The sequence below is a fragment of the Gobio gobio genome (assembly GCF_949357685.1).
Source record: "Gobio gobio genome assembly, chromosome: 6".
Taxonomy (NCBI): domain Eukaryota; kingdom Metazoa; phylum Chordata; class Actinopteri; order Cypriniformes; family Gobionidae; genus Gobio; species Gobio gobio.
The window spans coordinates 15,642,695-15,665,997 of record NC_137102.1 but is presented as its reverse complement, the minus strand read 5'-3'; the positions used below and the strand labels follow the sequence as shown (position 1 = coordinate 15,665,997).

The following is a 23,303-nucleotide window of genomic DNA, read 5'->3' as shown; positions in this document are numbered from 1 at the left end:
CGGTACACAAAACTGACGGTTCGGTACGTACCTCGGTTTTGAAATCATGGTTCGGTACGGGTTCGGTACAGCAGTTGCAAAATTGCTTTTTATTTATTTTATTAAACAGTGGTTTACTGAAGAAGAAAAAAAAGGGTCTGTCCTTAAATGTATTAAATTATAACTAAAAGTTTATTAAAGCTACACTGTGTGATATTTTCCCCCATCTAGTGGTGAAAAGGTATATGACCATCCAGTGAATTTTAGTTTCTGTTCCTCTCAATTCCGATTTCGTTTCAACTCCTACGGTGGCCGATTTAGTCCAAGATTAACATGGCTTCCAGTTCGACCTCGTCCACATTCAACACGGTGCCTGTGGGATATTCTGTGCGCAGTGGGATGGTTGGAACTCAACTGGCCTAATTATTCGGCTAGAAAGAATTGCAGCTAATCCAGAGTGAACTTTGATGATAGTAATGTTTATTCAGTCATCCAATTGCAAGGCATAAACAGGTTTGCGTGGATATGTACATAAATGTGGTTTCTGTGAGAGAACAAATAAGGATGGTAAATATACATACACAGTTAAGAACTGTATAACTATACTTATAAGTTACATTTGTATAATGTAACCGTAAACCAGAGCTTATTGTACCATATATAGGCGCTAAATGCAGCTGCATTAAAAGGAGCGGAGCTGCCGCTGCTGCTGCTAACAAGCAGTGTCGGGTTACAAAAGTGTGTGCGCCGCTTTAACGTTAGCACTGCAGTGCGCTCTGTATAACAATTGTTAATATGCCCATCAGACCTGATACATATTTCCATCAACATACATTACAAGCAAATATTTTCTATAAACGAATAAACATTGTTGATAACAAAATAATTATTCAAATAGGTGAGCATTACGCTATTGTATGTTGACACAAAAATACTTCTGAGGTGACATCAACTGAATTACGCGATGACACTCTGAAACACATCTACAATGACAATAACTATTATTACTTACGGAGTTATTAACGCACAGAAATACCACACAAGGAAAAACAGACTTTTGAGGAATAAACAAGCCAGGAAAACTCCATATAACTCTGTTACTGGACGCTGCTGAGATGAAAACTCTCTGCACATGCACCAGACAAGTCTGAACAAGTTGACGCGCACATGCGCGAGGCAGAGAATTTTGTACAGTGCCATCGAGTATTAAAACCGGTTAAAACGCGAAAGGCGAAGCTTGAATTTACGGGTATGTCCCTCTTTGGCTAATGTACTTTCAAGATGGAGGGGCAACATGGCGACCCGCATTCGAACCCATTACCCATATGTATTTTCAATGGCAAATTATAAACTTACGAGAATACTTTATTACTTGAAAGAAGTAAATATACATTAATGAGCACATATATTTTTGAAAGAACTAAGTGTTTTTAGCTAAGAATAGACTAAAAAAGTTACACAGTGTAGCTTTAAAGATATTGATGTAAACTATATAAGGAGCCCTTACTTGTACTTTACTATAATATTAAAGGACAGAGCCCAAACTATTAGCCTAAATTCAGTTGCTATTTATTTTTATGTATAATAATCAACACTCAAATAACATAGTACGCAAACATGTAAACTTCACATAAGGCGGGTTTTCGCAATAACTTCTAAACCTCTAATTATAAAATAGTTTTTTCAATTCGTTGTTGTAAATCATTTATACACAGTGTCTGTCATATTCATGACAGGTTTATTTAAACATATATGAAATAATCAAGACATCACTAACAGGTTAAGTAGAATATAATGAATATATAGGCTAATATAGTGCATAGTTGATTTCTCTAGTGCAGGGTTATTCAAATCTTGCCCTGGAGGTCCAATGCGCTGCAGAGTTTAGCTCTGACCCTGATCAAACTCACCTACCTGTGATTTTCTAATGAACCTGAAGACATTGATTAGCATGTTCAGGTGTGTTTGATTAGGGTTGGAGCTAAACTCTGCAGCGCATTGGACCTCCAGGGCAAGATTTGAATAACCCTGCTCTAGTGAATACAATTCTGTGGACACTGAATGACTGCCTGAGGTAAATGTGATGCTACATGACATTGTTTAGTTTTCAAGCAGTTATATTGAGGTCTTTCCACCGTTGAAACACTGATTGAGCGATTACACCAAATATGATACGTGACAGTAAGTTGTAATGTATCCTCAACATACCTTCAGATGTTCATTCATGTTTATTCTTTAGGAAGAGATGATCGATCCGCACGGCTGCTTGAACTGTGATCGGTGATCAGTTACACCACATTAAAGAGCGTCTAAACGGCATTCATCGTTTGAATTTTGTGCTAAAATGGACTGAATACTTAATATGTTCGTGTGGGAACTCGGATTGAAGTGTGTTCCGCACTTAAAACAAGCCTACGCTTAAAACAAGTTAACTGTTATTGCAAATAAGCTGTTATTTGGTACACGCGTGCACCAAACCGAAAGCCCTGTACCGAAACGGTTCGGTACGAATATGTATACCCAGTGCTTAATTTGTAAAGTGGGAGGTCCCGGAGCGCAGAGAGGGGTGTGGATCCGGCGACTCAAAATGCAGGTTGGAGGTAACGAAACAAAAAAAAATTACACTGCCTATAGCAGTGCTTCTCAATCTTTTTTCAATTACGTACCCCCTATCAATTTTTTTTTCTCAGCCAAGTTATTAAAAATCATTTGAGATAGAAATAAAAGTTATGACTATAGTGATGTGCCCAGTTAGAATTATTCGATTTATTAAACAAATGAAAAACATTTGCAATAATAAACAATATCACTACCGATAACGATCATCATATATAAATAAAGTATAGGCCTATATATATGATGTATTTATAACATTTTTGCTATAAAAAACAATTGTAATAAAAGATAGGATCATAAGATGCGCAAATTCGGGTGACATGATTTTTTACCACTTTCATTACGTTTTGCTTTGTAGAAAGCCTTTCTTTGAAACGAATTTCGTTTTGTATAAATTGTATATTAATTTTAGTAAATGTTGCATCAACTAATTGCTTGTATTTAATAAATAAAAAGCAAATATAACAGACAATATAATAATCGTGACATGGAGGCACTGGTGCGCCGCGTTCACTTGCATTGTGCGTGAACTGCAGCGCATCTAATCATAAATAACACTGCATGAAAAAAGGTGTATCCGGACCAGGATACTCCTGTATACACTGCTGAAATTCGGAAGAATCCAGGAGTATACTGGCCGGATAGGTCAAATTCCATGGATCCGTATATGTCCGTATTCATCCGAAATGGTACCAAATCGGATGTATGTTGTGGCCGTATACTCCCATGCTACAGCCATTTGTTGCCATGGCAAATAATCCCATCAAGTTTTTCCCAGGAGACATTTTCACACCTCTAAACAGCTTTGCCTTCCACCCCCTATTGGTCCTTCATCTCAAACTGGATTGGGTTTTTTTTTTAAAACCACTCCCAAAACCCAGACTGCTATTGGAGGACAGGACGCATTGAAAACCCAGTCAAGTGACTTTATTGGTTACTTCTAAGGCTAAGGGTGGGCTAGGTTTTGTAGCATAGGGACTTGATTGGTTATAGGCCAGCTATGCAGATTTTGCTAATTAATATATAATATATATATATATAAAAAATAATCCCCTCTCCCTCCCAAAAGAAAAATACACACAAAACAATTTGAGAAAGTCTGAAATATTTATTAAAAAGGTATATATAAAAAAAAAAAACATTCTTAACAGCATTATAAACGAACATTAAAACAATGGTGAAACAAAAACAAGTGAACTAAATGTATTTAAAAGGGATGAAAATGTAAAGGAACAAATGTAAAAATATAAACAGTCCAAAGAACATAAATATACGTGAAATTGAATTGGTAAAGAAACAAAAAGGGAAAAAAAATTAACAAAATGCATTTAAAAGACAGATGTAAAGGAATAAAATACACAGTGAACATAAAAAGGAAAAGAATAAATATACAAATTAAACAATATAAAATGAGAACAATAAATTTATAAGACAAAAAAAAGTGTATATAAAATACACATAAATATTCCAAGTAAACAATATAACCAAATAAAAAGAACAAAGAGCATTATAAACATACATTCAAATGAATGGGGGAAAAGATAAGTGAACAAAATGTTTCTAAAGGAAGGCGACGTAAGAGGAACAACAATACAAAACGTGGAGATCAAAAGCAACATGGACATCTAAAAAGGAACAAACATACAAAGTATACATTATAAAACGAGACAAAGAAATCTATAAATTAAAAAGTGTATATAAAATATATGTAAATGTTCTATATATGGGAACCAATAAAAGTATAAGTATATAAACATAGGAATAAAGAAAATATAAAATGGAACAATTGAATATTAAAATTATAATTATAAAATAATTGTGACCAACTCTAACACAATGTTGTTTGAGCTAGCCAAACCATCCACACTGGCCTTCCATCAACAACAGCATCATCTTCATCTTCATCAGGTCTATAGTTGCGGTCTTCCACAGGTTCTGTGTTGGTTTGTGCAACCCTGGACCTGGTCTCCAGCAACTGCAAAACATGACAGTAAATTAACCACTAAAACTCAGAGAGGAGTATAGTAACATTCTGGAGGGAAAAAGCTTAACCGGTTTCTTAACTTACCCGTCTCTTTCTCTGACGGTTCTGTGTGATGTTCTTCATAGTGTTTCTTTTCTGGGCCTTTTCAGACTGAGCCAAAGAATACTTCCTCAGCAAAGTCTCACAAAATAAAATACATCTTGCGACCTGCCAAATAATACATTAATAATATATAGTTAATGCCAATAAAAGTAAGTAAAACAATTCAATTAAAATGTATTTGTATAGCGCTTTTCACAATACATATTCAGGGTTTTTCCTGGGTCAAAAATGGTCTTCGGTGGTGGCTGACAGACATGGTCACACACACACACACACACACACACACACACACACACACACACACACACACACACACACACACACACACACACACACACACACACACACACACACACACACACACAAAAAAAAATACCCTACCCACTTGATCTGCAAGCACAAAACTGACAATAAATTTGAAATAAATTCAAAGAAAGTTTGTAACTTTTGCTTATCTTATTTTGATACCTTGATGTTTGTTTTTTTTCCTCATTTTTACACTATTTACTGATAATTGTTTGTTTTGGTAATCATATCAATATTAAAAAAATGAACAAATAGCCTAATTTTCTGCCATATACAATCAGCTAGCTAACAACAACTTTGTTCTGGGTTCACCTCACTCCAGTCTAAACTAAATGATTTTAGGCGATTTATTTTACTACACATTATGAACATAAATAAGCTGAAAGACTGTTGATAATTAAAACTAATTCTTACTATCCACTCTTGCTAAAGTGGGTAAGCACACTTGTGTTCTCATTTCAAGTGTTGTTCTGAGTAAATGATTAAACTGCTTTGTGAGTTCAGTGTTGGACAGATCAGTTGTTCTAACCAGTTGTTAAAATGATTCAGTTCAAAGGAGTCATTAGGTGGCAAATCGGACATTAGCAGACGCGTTGTGTGTGAATCCCGTCTTTAGAACATCGCGAAAGATTTGTCAACACACAGAAAACACTTCATAACCGGATAGGATTTGTTTCCTGTTTATTTAAAGTATGCTTTATTGCAGCTGGTCAGAGAATCAGTCAATGTTTTGAGCGCATTTCACACCCAGCGGTAATTAAAGGAAGACGTCTGATAGCGCCACGTGCAACATGGATTCGGTCTTCCGACCTTTTGATTTTGATTAACGTAAAATGTGAAACATTAGAAAGCTAAGAATGCTTATTTTGAAGACAGAGAGCGTGCGAGCGGGAGGAGCTCACTGGTCGTTCTCTCTGTCACTCAGTTAACTCAAGTGCAGCAGTCATCTGTTCTACATCACTCATAAATCACAATAACTCATCAAATAAGGCTTTGGCGGGACAAAAAAAATTTTGGCGGCCGGCAAAATTTTCAATGTAGGAAAAACCCTGATATTGTTTCAAAGCAACTTCACAGAAAATGCATGCGTCTACATTACAGAAAAAAAACAGAGAACATTAAAATAATGACAACATTTTTAAGATTACCTTTTACACATTCAGGGTCAACATCTGTAAAAGTTCTTCAGGATCATGGATCCAAAACTTCTGGATCATGAGGGGGGAAGAAACATGCACACAAACAAATGAATATTAATTTGTTTGATAAAACATTAATATTAATTATCAACTTACGGACAAGGACTTGCAAAACATACTCACCAGGCCCATACAAAAACTTTACAGTAGATCCAAAATCCTGGTTTGCCTATAATTCTTCAGAGTCCAAGTATGGTGGATTCCTGTCCTCTCTGTTGAACAAGTGTACATGACAGTGTTCTCAGATTACTCATTCCAAAACTCTGTTACATTTTATGACAAGCTTGATCTTAAAACTAGCTGACAGTAGGGATGGGCATTATGACCATATAATTATACATACATGAGAAATTTTATTTTACAATAACGATATCACAATATATTTATTTTGATGGATATTTTATTAAAATGCTACAGAATAATACTGCTTTAAAAGTCTTCACTGTATGATATTCAATTAATTAATATCACTTGATTCTTAAAGAAGCAGAAGGTCTTCTCTATTCTTTTGTTTTATTAAAATGATGACAAAGCTGCAGCCCCTTTAAGAACTGATGCACAGAATGACACGCATCCGGGTTTCCCCACATTAACTTGAACTGTTTGACTTTACTTTAGACATAACTGACTGTTTAAATCAAGTGAATACCTCACATGAGAGGCTTACTGAGATAACTGTGTGCATTTTACAGAAAGATAATTGATTTCGGGATCGCATGCTGTCTGAGAGAGGCTTATTTAAACACATGCATGTCCCGTTCATTATTCTACATTCATGCATGTTTCCTTGTCAAAATGTCAAAAAGTTTTAGTACAGTCAGTGCTGCGTTATATACGCTATATTCCCATTCCGCAATATAAAAAGGTAATGTTAACGTTTACAGCAAAATCGCTAACAATAGTCAGTATCATCAGATCGCCATAACACCCAGCCCTATCTTAACAATATTACAACACAACAAAACACAGAAACAGAATATGTAAGTTAATCACGATTAGCATATGACTTTAATGCACTAACGTTATATCTTGATGAGCAGTAGAAACAATATAAAGGGATTTACGTTACCTTCTGCCGTCTGCTGTCCGCCATTGAAACCTTAGTCTGTTCGTATTCATGTTTTTTCGTTCTCAGTCGACATCCCACCATCAAAATTCGTCCAAAATAAGATTTTAACAGGTTTAAATGGTCCATGCAATGCCATTAATAGACCGACGTGAAGATTAGAAGCCGCGATCGCGTCGCGTCCCCGCGAGCCACGATCAACTCCAACGGCAACGGGTGTATAATTCAAACTGAAGGCGCGCACTGTCATTGGCCAGATTTCTGGATGACGTTCAGATTGACCAATCACGCTCAAAAGAACACGGAAAGACAGCAAATAGCCTTGCAAATATAGAAAAAACTTGTTTTAAACAACAGTTAGAAAATGTGTATATTTATTTTTATTTGCTGTTATATTTAATTAATTGGTCAAATGGTGTTTTGTGGTATGGGCAGAAGTTTCAACCTGGAGAGCAGTGCAGATTTGTACTCTTTAAAAACAATTATTGTTTGATATTTAGTTTGCTATATATTTTGTTATATTTGTATCCAGAATTGAATGTAAAAATACACCTTCACTGTAAAACAGAAAATTAAATTAAAATATCTTAATTTAAATAAGGAAAAATCTGTAAACTAATAGTGTTTTCTCTAAAACGTTTAATGTAAATTTCTGTGAAGTTTTTTAACTTTATTTGACTTAAGATATTTGACTTTAATTTTACGGTTTTTGTTTTGCAGCTGTAGCTGCTGTTTTTTTAGGTTTTTATTTTTACAGTGTAAATATAAAACTAATAAGATTTACTTCAAAATGACAAAGAATAATGTTAAATTGTTAGTATGGACATAAACATAAATCTTTAATATAATGAGCTAAATATTGTATTACAGTTGTTAATTTACAGATATTGTTTGTAATTTTGCATGAATTTGTTATTTATGAAAACAGAAAAATAATACAGTTATGTTCCTGTATAAAAAAAATGAGAATTACTGTAGTTTGTCATTAATTATATAATCCTTAAAATAACAGTCAAGTTGTTTATTTAGATATTGTTTGTAATTTTACATCGTTTTAAACATAATTCAAAATTACAAGAAAATACTGTAAATAAACTGAAGTTTTTTTCTGTAAAATTAGGATTATTTTTATTGGTTGCCTTATTTTTATTGGTAACCTTATTGGTTGCACCTACATCTATTGTGAGTGGTGGATTTCAAACCTCAAAACCCAACTTTTTTGCAGCGTGTTAAAGTTAAGAATCTTGGAGTGACACTTTTTGTTAACAGTTGCAGAGCTGAAAGATCTGCTTGTGTTTCTGTGTTTCTTGAGCAAGTGAATCCCTGCTCTTTTTTATTCCATATTTTTATTTTGAGCATATCAGTTTTTGGTGTTTTTAAAACAAACTTTTTCATTTTCCACATTTCATCTCCTCTTTATTTAATTCTATTATTGCCTACAATTTGTAAAACTTTGCAAAAATTGTTTGGGGATAGTCTAAAATGTTTGGTTAATTATCCTTTGTTAATTCCATTACATTTCTTTGTTTATTTCATTACATATTCAGATTTTTTTGTGAACGTATATGTTCAGACAGGGTTTTTATTTTGTACTGTTTTTATAAAAAATATTTGATTAAGAGACTCTTTTCATGCAGTGGTTTTAAGGCCCTGACACACCATTCTGATGGTTTGGCCCAGACCCAGGCAACGTGAACCAACCCCACAGTCGGCTTTAGTCATTGCTAGTTCAGTTTAGTGTTTCAGGGCCTTAAGAATTCTTTTTTCTGTGCAAAAAGCTTGTTTGCTGTAGCCTACAGTAGCCCAGAGATAATTCTCAATCCTGAAGTCCTCCCCTGCCCCCCTCCTTCTGAGAACAGCCAGCACTAGTGTCAGTCATTAACATATGAAAGGTCTTCTTCACACCTAACAGTCTTCAGTCCTAGCACACCCAGCAGTGTTTCAGCTGTATATGTCCGTGAAATTTCACGGATTCCTGTATACGTCCGCATACGTGAGGTTTCTGGGTTTTTCTGGAAATATACTGTTCCGTGTTACTCTGATCCGCTTTTTCCCACATACATCCGGTAAACATCAAATTACACAGGAGTATACCATGCCCGGATAGTGCCGGATTTCAGTGTTTTCATGCAGTGTAAATGATTATGCATACATTAGCCATTAAATATATTTGTTGCATTGGATGGATCAGTATCCTTTCTACAACAGACCAGGGCTTTCTCGCTGCTCGCATCAGCAGAGCATTGCATCGTCAATAGAAAGCAAAACAATTTTTTTTTTAGACGATTAATTTGAATAGTGACATATGAGGTGCCGGATTCAATAAAAAAGGTTCTGGATTCAACATCGGAGGTGCCGGAACATGTTCCGGCGTGTTCCTGCTCAAATTAAGCCCTGCGTGTACCGTTACACCCCTAGTTTCGCATGATTTAACTTGTTTCTTGCATGTTTGGCCCTTTGTGCCATATTTAAATGTGTTTCTGGGAGTGAATTACAGTGTAAAGCATGCCATTTCCTGTTGCCAACAGGTGGCGCTATGGCTAACTAATATTGGGATATAGATGTCTTCATGCCAGGACTCTTATCAAACTTGTGAAGTTTGGGGCAGATCGGACATTGAATGCCTGACTTCCTGTTTCATGGCGAAATATCAGACTTTGTCAGGCCGCCACGGACAAACCCTTCAGGGAAAACTCAAGATCTTCACAATTTAACATCGCTAAGGCCTTTAGATTAGACTGACCAAATATGATGTTGATCTGGTTAAATGTTAAAGAGGAGTTAATCACAGTGTGTTATACATGACATTTCATGTTGCCCGCAGGTGGCGCTATGACTGTAACTGAATATTGTCATGTAGCTTTCTTCAGGCCAGGACTCTAATAGAACATGTTTGGGGCAGATTGAACATTGTATGCCTGAGTTACAACAACTACTTTTTTCATGGCGAAACATCAAATTTTGTCAGCCCGCCACAGACACGCCCTTCAGTGAAAACTCAAGATCTTCACAATTTAACATTGCAAAGGCCTTTAGATTAGACTGACCAAATAAGATTTTGATCTGATTAAATCACTAGGCGGAGGAGGAGTTAAAGTACGTCTGGAAATGGCAAAAACTGCACACAAAAAAAATGTGCAGAGGAAATTCTAAATATCACACTTCCTGTTGGGTTTTCAAATTTTGCTCCAGGGACTTTTTTGTAGGTATTGGGCTGTTAGACGTGTCTACCGAATTTTTTATACTTGTATGTGAAACGTAGTGCGAACAACGCTTAATGTAAATGTTGTAGGCAGCGCTATTTAGCCATTTTGCCACACCTAATTCTGAAACTCATATCAGACGTAAATTTTCACCACTTCTAACGTGTGTGCACAGTTTCATGAGTTTTCGAGCATGTTTAGGCCCTCGTATGCAATTCATTTCTGAGAAGATTAATAGGCCCCTAATAAAAAGTGTTTACATTTTTTTTCCAGGTAGGTGTAACAGTAGTATTCAGGTAAGAAATACTACAGAAATTGAATAAGGAATCAAATATAAAATATTATATGGATAGTCTTCCCTGAATAAATTTAATACAGATTAATCCTTGTTTAAAAGATGTATGAAATGTACTTCACCTTCAGCATTATAATTATTTTACCCACTCCGGACAGAGATTGAGACGGCGCCGCTGCAATCATGTACTCAGCACTGCATGGGTATGATGGCTGAGCCTGTGCTAGCAGGCAGCATGTGAATGTGTTTCCTGCTGGTAGCTCCAGCTGTTATGGTAGTGCCTGCTACACTCGAGTGCTGCACTTGACTGTAGATGTGTGGCAAGTGTGATCTCAGGGGGGTATGATCACTTGTTCATCTCTTTCGCTCTCTATCTCGTCATTCACAGCAGATGCCCCCTTGCAGAAGCATTTACATATACATCTATTGGTTTCTGCTTTTCATTTACATGGAATTAACAGTTATATGTAATAGTGGAGGCCTGGATGACTTACAAGATACCCCCTTCCCCTCATCGGTTTTTACAGTTTTGGATGAAATCCCCTCATATGGCTATGAATGAATGGATGGAAGGATGAGAGTGATTACTTTAATTACAGTAATGGCTTTGATGTGTCAGTGATTCTATTAGAATTGACCCCTGGAAGCCACTAGAAAGGGGAGGGGTGGCAGTTTAACAAAAATGCTGTATGTTTGGGTAAACACAGATGACCATCTTCCCACAGATTATGATTGGGGAAGGGATCCTGTACTGCTGCTTAGCCAGAAGAAACATCGCCATCAAAACAGAGGCTAACATAAATGCCGCTGGCTGCAATTTCAACTCTTACATCCGACGGGCTGTGAGGTTTGTGGGTGGGTGTATATTTTTCTGCCCTTTGTGACTCTATAAAAAGCCATAAAGCTTGTAAAAATATTGTTTGGAATACACTTTTGATCTTGACTCATTCTGTCTGTTTTATAGTCTTGTACTATATTGAGTTTGATATTAATGATGAAAGCTCCGTCTATTTTATCACAGGCTTATGAAGTCTACTTTCTACTTATGAAATCTAGTATTTGAAAAAGCAGTGTGTGTGTGTGTGTGTGTGTGTGTGTGTGTGTGTGTGTCTTTTGTCTCATTTTCAGGGGTCCACGTGTTTGGCCTGTGCATTACAGCACTCATCACAGATATTATCCAGCTGGCTACAGGATATCACGCCCCCTACTTCCTTACAGTGTGCAAGCCCAACTACACAAGCCTCAACACTTCCTGTGATGAGAACGCTTTCATTGTGGATGACATCTGCTCTGGGCCTGATCCAGCTGCCATCAACGCTGGCAGGTCAGAGAGCGGTATCTGTGTCATATTGTAGTTGTCAACCCAATGCATAAGCATGCTCAATAAAGGTCTACATTTGGACCAGGTATTACATTCTATTTTAAAGTCAACATTAAATGTTGTTCGCAACACTTTTTACTTCCATATTGTGATGCATTTCCAAGTGAAACTTTTTGAATTATATTCATCGGGAATAATTTGGGAGTTGGAAAGGGGAGTGTTTTAAATCAGAATGGAAACAGACTCAATGTGAGTTTGCTAAAACTGTGTGTATATAGCTATTTGGCTATCGGTTAACATTATCCAATAGCCTGTGTGGTCAAAATGATGTCAGGGGCAAAGGAAGGCCATTTTAGAGGCAGAGCAAGTAACTGATACTGTATATTTAGATTAAAGATTTTTCTTTGTAAGAACATGCAACAACGAGTCACAGTTTTATATGACAATACGAATGTGAGCATGAGTTTAGAAAGTAAATAGGGTCCATTATTTTGATTTAATCTGGTCTTTAAAGTTATTAAAACAAATTCTCTATGGACTAGGGATGGCGAAAGCTAAACATTTTCTTGACCGACCACCGAGCCTCATTAGCCGGTTGAAACCGGTTAACTGATTAGTTTAAAATGTGCTGCGCTATTTGAAATAACAGCCGCAAGCCGCGTCTGCAATTTCGCAACTCTGTCGCATCTCTCTGCCGCTCTGCCTCCCGTTCTCACACACACACTGTCCCAGCGCCACCGCCTCCCTTCCACTCACGTCACTTTTTTAAAATCCCCTACAGTGTGAAACATGAGTCCCGCAAACGCGGCGCCGAGGAGCTTGTTTGTAATCGGAGGACAAATGGCTCCTTACTTTCGAAATGGTTTGGGTACAAGGTGATCGTGTTGAAAATAAAGGCATTTGTCTAGCGTTAGAAGCTCATTTGAAACATTGCCGCGGCTCATTTAAGAAAATGACAGCTCCGAAGAGACGCCGCTTTAGTTCGAGGTAGTGCTAACAATAATAAAGAAAGATGATGATCAACACCTTATGTGTTACCACTGAAATGTAGATGTAATATATTTCCAAATGTAAGCCCATCTTATGCGGAATGTTGTCTAATAGACTGCAACACGATAAAACAGGCACCTTCAGAATGCGTAAAAGACGCACCGGCCAAGGCAGGTCTAACTCACTGTGTGCCTTCTAATTAAGCACTGTATCACACAAGTTGCAACTTACATCTGTGTCGTTCTTTTTGGTGAAATGGTCCCACACACTACTTTTCTTTGCACGCTTCATACTGTCGTCTGGCCTGGCTCTAACCTCTGTTTTTATTGGTTTATTAAGTACAAACAGGCGAGTTATGAAAAATTGAGTGTGAGGGATTTGTTCACTTCACACAAAAAAGATTTTGGAAGGAGATGGCTAACTGTAGTAGAGTTTAGTCCACTGTCTATAATAGCCTAATTTAGAGATCACTTTTCTTTTTTTTTTACCGACAACCGACAACTTTGATCGGTTAACGTTGATACGGTCAACCATCGGTCAAACGGTCATCGGTTAACATCCCTTCTATGGACTGAGATTTTCCTCCCTCCAACCAGGATAATCTGATTCTTAAAGACAGTTAGTTCACTCCCGCTTGAGTTCAAGATTTTTGTACCATTTCAAGATTTTTCCTCAAGCAACTGCAATTAAAATACTTGTGTCATGAAATGATGCAAGACTGACCTTATGAAAAACTCTCTCTGAAACTCAGATGATGGAGTGTGAGTGATTAGCAATATAACCAAACAAAGATGATTAGTCATATTGTGGCTGACAAAATTTAATTGGACCTGCTGCGCGACAACTCTACTTACAGTAAAGGTCTGATTGGATCAATAGATTTGTATATAATCATTGCTGTAAACAGTGTAGATAAATGTGAAGGCAGCAGAATGAACGTGGCGCTTTCCTCTGGCACATGGCGTTCCTGTAAAACCCACACAGGGTTCAGTCTTGATGCTTCACTCACAACCCGGCTGCCCATTCTAGCACACCCACACACATCCATTTGCACAGCTCTGCTTTTCAATCTTCCACTCATTTCATGCACTCTCAATAGCCACAATTATATGTTGTGCAGACATTTTGTAAAACGTAAAAATTAGACGCAAAAAGGGTCAGTGTGGTGCGTCTGTCCCTGAAAGCTTACACTACTGTGACGTATATTGAAATGTCTCTCCAGAATATCTAGCTGACATGCATATCCAAACATATAGCTTGGTTTTATGAGAACTTTCTTGGAAATAAAAACCCTGATCCTCTTTGCTGCACTATATGAATTATGGCACTAAGGACGTGATCATCTGTGGCTTTCCGTTTCCATCTGTCCATTTGCATGGTACAGTACCTCAAATGTGTTCAGTGTGAAAAAGATCCAATGATCTGACAAGGCTGTCTGTCTCTCTTTACAGGAAGTCCTTCCCATCTCAGCATGCCACTCTGGCAGCCTTTGCGGCTGTGTACATCTCCGTAAGTAATCCACTTGACTCATGGCACAGTTGACTCAAGCGATTTCTAACTGCTTGCCAAATAATCTCACAGTCCTTTCCACTATTAAGAATTTCCTAAAAATTCAGTCAAAAGGCTGGTCTCCTTCCACAGATGTACTTTAATGCCACTCTGACTGACTCGTCCAAGCTCCTGAAGCCACTCCTGGTGTTCTCCTTCATCATCTGCGGCATTATCTGCGGCCTTACTCGCATCATTCAGTTCAAGAACCATGCCGTGGATGTCTACTGTGGCTTTCTTATCGGAGGGAGCATAGCTGTCTACCTGGTGAGTCCTGCTGTCACAGAGATGCAGAAACAAAGGCAATGCGTGGATGGTAATTAATTTCATAATCCCATGATCAATCTATATTACTCTATGAAACCTGACTCTGGAGAAGAATCAGAGAATTAGCAATGTGCCATAAGACAATGCTGTTTTAATAGAGGTAAAAATAGCTCACACATGCAAATCCCTTGTGGCTCCTTTTCTGCTCTCCACCCACACACCCCCCTCAAATTCCTCCCACCATTTCTTTCGTTTTTCCTCACTCTCTCTCCTTACTCTCTGCTCAATCTGCTCTGAGGGCCATGTACATCCTGCGATTTCTAACACCGACAACAATGCCAAAACACCTTTAGGAGGAATTGACATAGCTGAGGCAAATCAGTACATCAGGTCTTGGTTTTATTGTTTGCTTAACATAAAGTACATTAATCAGGCCAAGCGATTAGCTATGTAATGCTGTTTGATACTCTGACTGTGAAGTCCCAGATTCGGTGTATAGACCATAGTATGAGGAAAGTTCTTTGAAGTTAATGTATGCTCATAATGCACCTTAGTCATAATGGGTTCCATATTTCTTCTCTTTTTCTTTTTTTTTAATGAATCAACCAGGTACTAGAATTAACGTTGAAATATGTCTTGGCAAAACAATTATTGGTTCCATTGGACCTTAGGACAACCCGGTTCGGAAAAGATCCCCTGGTCAGGCTGGTCTGTCGACTGGTCCTAGAGGGGTTTGGGTACTTTACAGGTGGTCAGGCTGGGAGACTTGCTGGCTAGGGCTACTGAGCTTAATCAGACAAACACCAGCTTGGTCAGCTTAAAACAGCTAGAAGGTTTTTTTCAGCAGGCAATACAACCTTTTAAACAGAATGTGCAAGTATCTCTCAAAGCCTCAATTTCATGTGCAAACAAATACGTATCACTATCCTGACTAGCATCTTTCTGGCATCTTAACTTTATCTGCATTGATTCATTGTGGTAAAAATTCTGACTTTTTGCACTATTTTAGGGTCTGTATGCAGTCGGGAACTTTAAACCTAGTGAAGACACATCTTTGAAGACACATGTACATCCTCCAATCCGGCAACCACAGCCACCACAGCCTCCACCGCAGCCCCAGCCAGTAATGCCTCCACCTGCTATGCGGGAGCCTCTGAGACCTCTACCCAACTTGAACACAGATCCACCACGCTTACTGCCACCTAAGAGCCTGAGCATGCGGGAACGTCCCACATCGGCACGCTCTGAAAGTATCCTGCTACGTGGCCCGTCCTACAGAGAGCACTCCATGTCCAGCTTGAAGAGGGCAAGCACAGAGGTGGAGTGCATTACGCCACCCAGTCCTCTCTGCAAGGAGAGCTTTGTGACATTCAGTAACACCCTTCCTCGGGTGCATTCAACTGGAATCGAAGAACCGGTGCCTCGCCGCCATGCTGCTATCCATGCCTCCATGGACTCCACACGTTCCAAGCAGCTGCTCTCACAATGGAAGACCAAGAACGAGAACCGCAAGATGTCTCTGCAGATGATGGAGGCTGAGGCTGCACAACTATCTCCCCAGCGAAGTATGGAGTTTCGCTGCAGCTCTGAACCCTCAGCTGTGGGCTTGGATGGTGAACTCCGTGGTGGACCTCCCGGACAGTACATGAAGCTTGCCGCTAGTGCTGTGCCATTAGCCAATCATAATAACTCTGGTGGCCTAGCTGGTGGAGCTAGGGTATCTATCCAGTCACGACCAGGATCTTCCCAACTGGTGCACATCCCTGAGGAGACCCAAGAGAACGTGAACTCCTTACCTCAGGAGGATTGTGGAGAGGTGAGTGATGGTGGGGGTGGGACAGCACGGTCAAAATGGTTGAAGGTGGCTGAGAAGAGCACCGCCTGCCGGACTAACAGCCAGCCACGTATCATGCAGGTCATCGCAATGTCCAAGCAGCAAGGCATGTTGCATGGTAGTCCTAAAAGTGAGGGCAGCACCGTGAGTTGTACTGGATCCATCCGTTACAAAGCCCTGATGGATCAGGAACCTAACTCGGGCATTGTTCGAGTGGAGGCCCACCCTGAGAACAAGCCCGTGGTTAAACCACCATCCACAGATGGCAGTGGGTCCTGGAGGTGGAAACCGCAGGAGCGGGTCAGCATCCGGCAGTCCCTCGAGCTCAATGACCTGAACCGGGACTCCGAAAGCTGCGAGTCATTGAAAGATGGCTACGGCTCCATAGATGGCAACCGGAGCCTACCTGACATCAGCAACCCCCATCATCCCCATTTCCACCATCACCACCACCAACAGAGTATCACCACCATCCGAGTCACACCGGTGGAAGCCAGCAGTGAAGCCACCTCGGAAACTCTCTCTACCACCTCCAGTCGAGACTCCACCCTACGCAGGAAAGGCAACATCATCCTGCTGCCTGACAGAGGACCTAGTCCTGAGAACACCAGGAACCTGCCTCACTTTTTCAAATCCTCCCCTACACCTCCCCCCATTTTGACTTTCAAAGAGTGACAAAAACCCCTTTTCTGTACCAATCCTAAGAGTTGCCTTGCTCTCTGAACTCTGAAGACTGGAGGCTCTGAGAAAGGAATGAGGAGACCCAGTCATTCTGGGTACATCTACATTCCCTGACCATTAGATACACATGAACTCTCCAGAACACTTAAGGCAACGTTGTGCATTTTCAATCTACATTCTGTAGGTCTCGTTACTAAAAAAATAAGCACAAAATATGACATTTGGGGCTGTTTGGTAAAGGTCATTGTTTGATTTGCCTTTGATTTTCTGGATTAGTTTTGTTATTGAATCCATTGTCTTATCGGAATCTGTCTGTTGTCTCATGGCAACGTGGGTGCTTTTAAAAACTTTGTACATTTATATATATTTTCTGAATATAAACATTTGTATGTATACTGGACCACTCAATCACATGCTTAAGGAAAATAAATGTTTCCACTATGTCGCTATGAAATATTTAAAACAGGCTTTCAATCAGACTCATAGCTTTTAGACAAATAGGAGAATGTTATTGTGATGTTTACAGAAGGTTTTAACGACAGTGTTTTAACCAAATGGATGTTTTGTTTAGTGGGCTTGTTCTACCATATGCACTGTGTGTTTTGGTGACCATGAATGAGCAATTTTCATTCAGACAGCTGAAAGCGCTCTTTGCTGGCATAGAGACAATGAATTTATAGAGAGTCTGCCTTTGGCATTGTAATGTAGAGAACAATACATTCTTCAGACATTAATGTCATATTGCCTTTGTGTAATATAGAACTTTTATTTGGTTCCATAGGCCAATGAGCACTATTTCAGTCATATATATTGATTTGCAAGCCCTTGTATTTTGTGCTAATGTGCTTTGAGCACAGGTATAATTGTGTTTTATGGCCCATTGCTGTATGTTTGCAGTAATGTATTGTGCATATTTTCTTGGTTGTCCCCCCATTTTGCCTGGCAGGATGGGGTTATTTAGCTACTGAGGTACGTCGTCCTCTTCATTTTTAAGCGTGTGGGCATAAAAAAATGACTCATACTTCACTGCACATTGCAGAGAAGCATACACAATATAAGAGCAATAGGAGGCCCCCAAAGGTACTAGTGGGAATTCATTGCTTATTTTTGTAAACGTCTAAAAACACTAATAATCATATTCATAGAGTGCCTCAAAAAGATTGATTTGCCTATTAGCTAGCGATTACTTAGCTCCATCTTGCAGTAACTGTACAAAAAGTTTCTGCTGTTATTAATATGGTGCAGAATAAGTGCTGCATAAACTAAAGTTTTAATAAAATCCACATAATAGACAATGTTAGGATTCGTCCTGTGTGACGTGTGTATTTCTAAACAGTTCTAAACTGTGTATTTGTATTTCTAGCTCATTGTTTACATCCTTGTTAGGATCATATTGTAATATACATAAATATTGCCAAATAAGAATGTATGTTGAACAAGGGGACAGATACATTTAGTTAATTCATGTACAGTGTAATTTATATGATGTTGGGTTTTTTATTGAACATAGATTTCAATATATATATATATACCTATTTTAATGTGTCTGTTTTAAAAAAGTGAATCAGAACCAACACATTTTAAAGTTTTATATGTGCTTGTACAGTATAATTGTACCCCACATTATGGCTTTAACCTGTCCTTACATATGCATGGTGACTTAAAACTCTATGTACTGTAACTAAAGGATTTGTTTTGTTTTGCTTTTCTTTTGTAAATGATGCCTTTAATAGTGATGGCTGGTACATTCTGCAGAATCAACCAGATAATCATTCAATCTTTTTACCCCTGTAAATAGTATTTGTAACTTTGCCAGCAAATTGTGGAGATGTGAAAGAGATCAGTCGGTTATTATTTGAGTGTCATTGACACACTTCCTTTATTAGTGCCCTAAATCAGATACAGTAAATCAGAGAAATGGCCTTTCAGTTGAACCTGTTGACAGATATTTGGAAGTTTCGCCTTGTGGGGTTTTGTTTAGCAATGTATTTTGACTGAGGATGATATGTCTTAATATATTGAAATAAATATTTGGTATCACAGCCGAAATAAGCATTTTTCTTTTTTATTTCCACACTTTCACGTAGTAGCATAAAAGATCAAAAAGTATATCAAGTGTACCACATTGTTTATGTGCGTTTTTGTGAAGTGGTCTGTTTCTTCCACATTTATAGCAAAATACACCTTGTATATTTGACGGTATATACTCTCAGCCTCAGACGACATGCCCACGGACCACCCACAGTCCGTTCACTAACTATCTGATGCATATTGTCTATCTAAGCATATGCATATTCGAATAATAATAGATTGTTTGCTAATCTGTGTGCTTTGTATATGTGCATTTCTGAAATGCATAACATGTACAAATCAATTTAAATTGTAATGTAGATGCATTTTCTGTGAAGCTGCTTTGAAACAATATGTATCGTGAAAAGCGTTATACAAAGAAATTTGAATTGAATTGAATTGAATATTGTACACAAAACTAGCAAGCACTTTCTCGATCTCGAAGCACTTTCTTGTGTAAATCTAACTGGCTTGGTAATTTCCGTGAGTAAGAGAACAGACGTTTTTATCAGTCTGAAAAACAACAGTTGTTTGCCAGGTTAGTGACATCAAATCTTTGAAATATTCTCATAGTTTTGTTCAACTATATATCTGCTTTGATTTCATAATAATTTTTGTGAAATAATACTTATTTCCAATATACTGTCCTGTCATGTATTTTCTATTTTCTTCAGATTTTCAGAAGCTGTCCTCAGCAGATTTTGGGAATTATTTGCTCAACAGTTTACAGACGGAGCCGCAAGGTAACATCCCAAATGCAATACATTCCATACGTCTGTTTAGTGACTTTGTCACTTAGAGTGAGATAACTAACGCGTCAAGGCGAGTTTTCTACTCTAAGTTTCCAATTTCTTTTCCAAATTTTGGGGCACTCACCATGGACCAAGAAGAAGGAAAAGGAGAGGTCTCTAATTGCAGCACAGCTCCGTACTAGTTGTAGCGTTGTGGTGGACTTACGGTAGGAAGAGGGTGCAGGCTCCATCATGGCCACTGCGAAAGAGCCAGGTCATCCTCCACATCCTTGCGCTTGTGGAATATGGATTTCTGTGAAGGATTCACACGGTCACATCTATGGCGAACCATTTGCACCATTTGAGGAGGATATTCGGACTATCAGGTCCTGCTCCACCACAACAGCCGGGAAACGCGGCCCCACAGTCAAAGCCCGGTTTTTTTAAACCAAAAGGCAGAAGGGGCAGTCGACCTGATACGTCAGTTTGGCATCAGGAAAGGTTTGGAGACAACACCCAGAGTTTCTCTGCCCCATCCCTTCGGAACAATTCCTCTCTCCCTCCCAGTGGGAAAAGAAGAAGGAATTTAAATGTGAAATGTGTTCATGTGGACAGTTCAATATGTGCGGGAATATGGCCCATCTTCTTCAGGTGAAGGCGAGAAGGGCCCACTCGCTGCTCAGGCAGTGAACTGGCATGCATGCACAGTTCATCCCTGGGTTTTAACCACTATAGACAGTGGATACAGATTTCAATTCACTGTAAAACCTCCTGTGTTAATTAGTGGTAATTTAAGTGGCCCAAGGGGGATCAGCTCATGTTATTTTGAGGAAGAAATATCCACTTTAATGAGAAAAGGAGTGATAAGAGTGATTCCAGCTGAAGAAAACCACAGGCTCTTTCCCTCCGTATTTTTTTTTTTAATTCCCAAAAGAGGGGGGAGGACTCCGTCCCATTTTGGATTTACGGGTCCTCAACAAATACAAATTCAAAATGGTTTCACTCAGAACCTTTTGTCAAAATTTCAGGATGTGTCTTCGGTTACTAGGTCTGATGGCCTCAACAGTGTCAGTAGTTCTTCTGGGACTGCTGCGAATGAGGGATTTTCAGAACTGGAAAGCGTCACAGGGCATTCGCCCCAAGAGCCGTCTCAGCTGCAGAGTGTGCGTCTCAGCAGAATGCATGAGTGCTCTCTGTCAGTAGAGCAGATCTACTGTCCAGAGAGAATCCTCTGTATGGGGAGTGGAGACTCCATCCCGAGTGATCCTCATGGTGTGGCAGAGATTAGGCCGGGCAGATCTCTTCGCATTGTGCGAAAATGTGCAATGTCCCCTGTTCTTCTCTCTGGCCAGCAACGATGCACCGTTGGGTGTGGATGCTCTAGCCCACGAGTGGCCTGACGTCTTACTTTACGCATTCCGTCCGTTGAGCCTGATCAAGGCGACACTATGGAGGTATCAGGAATGCAGACATGCAATGATTTTGATCACGACATACTGGCAGGGAAACTGTGGCTGGCGGAGATTGCGCAACAGCTCTACGACCAGCCATGGCTGTTAGGTCGTGCAGGGATCTTCTCTCACAAGCACGGGGGTGAAATATTCCACCCTTCCCCTCAGAAACTAGCTCTCTGGGCCTGGCCCGTTAGAGGTTGAATCTGAATGCAGCTGAGTTACCTCCGAAAGTGAGGACTGCTTCTAAACGTTCTTTATATAATCTCAAATGAAGGGTGTTTGAGGGATGGTGCCTTATCCACGGTTAAGGTTTATCTGTCTCAGCATGTCATATTGGTCTTGACTCGGGTACTATTGGCCAACACCCTCTCGTCTGTCGATTTATGAGAGGTGTGTGTAGGCTACACCCAGTATCAAAGCCGCTGGTCCCAACTTGGGACTTGTCCGTAGTCCCTTTCTGTAGACTGGATGTGACAGAACCCTCTCTGGCCCACTCAGTCCTGGGAGTGAGTGGTCAGGTTGTATAATGTAGTTTTTATTAGGGACGAATTCCTGATATTATTCTGTTTTCACCTCCACAACTAGTCTGCTTCATCAGCATATCGCCAATACAGGAGTTGTCTATATCCCATACATAGTGAGATAACGAACAAATATTAAAAATAGAATGTGAGATTAATTGACGTAACCCCGGTTCTCTGATAACATGAAGTGAGGTATCTCACAACATTGCCTTGCCTGTCCTGCACGGAGAAGAGATATAGAAGGTAGCTGCGGTTTATATACAGGGATACAGGAATCCCTGAATGTTGCAGCGATTGGTCTGCCATTTTTAGCAGACATGGTGTCATTGGTGCTTCTGCGATCAGTCACGCCTTAGGCGTTCCCATGGTGAGATACCTCATATTATGTTATCAGAGAACCTAACATTAGGTTTAATACCCAAATATGACAAATAGTAATAGTGATGCTGTAAAAAAATTCCCTAAAGTTGACATCTCAGAGCGACAGCTCTGAACCCATTTGTTACATAGTTGCATATTGTAAATGGAAAAAAGTGGGTACAGCTAAACAAAGACCCTGTTTTCAGCATCTTATTTCAGAAATTGCACAACAGCAGAAAGTATTTTGTATGTGTGCTATAAGGTTGCTTCAGTCTGTCTGTGTTGAAACCAATGAGTTGTAGTTTCCATGGCTTTGTACAAGTGTATCCAAGCCTTGTCTGTCCTTAGGACATATCTTAAGTAAACGCACTGACCAGCTCTAACAAATGACCTCACATTATGTTCATAGCTAGAATCAAAGGTCTTCTTCCCTTCACAATCACTTCAATTTTATTTATATGCTCTGCCAAGCTCAGTGTTTGGCTCGGAGTACATGTGGCATTTTGGATTAAACACATTCCTCTAGGAAGTGTTAAAAGCCGGGAAAGTGGGTCTGGTTAGCATTGCTGAATCCAATCAGTGGGTCCTAAGTAGGTCAGAAAGCTGACCTAAATTGAGGAAGAGATTCTCACCCCCCTTCATTTTATACAGCATCCCCTGAAGACCAAATGCATTGTGTTGAGAGGGGAGTAGAGCGTGAATAGCCCTGTAATGTATCAGAGACTAAGACAACAAGGAAACTGAGACAGCTAAGAGAAAAAGTGATTAATAGA

The 23,303-nt window shown here is 39.2% G+C and overlaps 1 protein-coding gene across 1 annotated transcript in view; it reads left to right on the top strand.

Moving 5' to 3' along the window:
• The window catches only part of plppr4a (phospholipid phosphatase related 4a), a gene marked incomplete at both ends in the record, with an annotated part of 35,660 nt that extends 18,275 nt beyond the window's left edge, over nt 1-17,385 (top strand). Inside the window, 5 exons of the mRNA XM_079819145.1 lie at nt 11,476-11,605; nt 11,879-12,074; nt 14,513-14,570; nt 14,703-14,876; nt 15,886-17,385. Coding sequence (XP_079675271.1) covers nt 11,476-11,605; nt 11,879-12,074; nt 14,513-14,570; nt 14,703-14,876; nt 15,886-17,385 — 2,058 coding nt within the window. The remainder of the gene's footprint in view (nt 1-11,475; nt 11,606-11,878; nt 12,075-14,512; nt 14,571-14,702; nt 14,877-15,885) is intronic.
• Between the last annotated feature and the right edge of the window lie 5,918 nt (nt 17,386-23,303).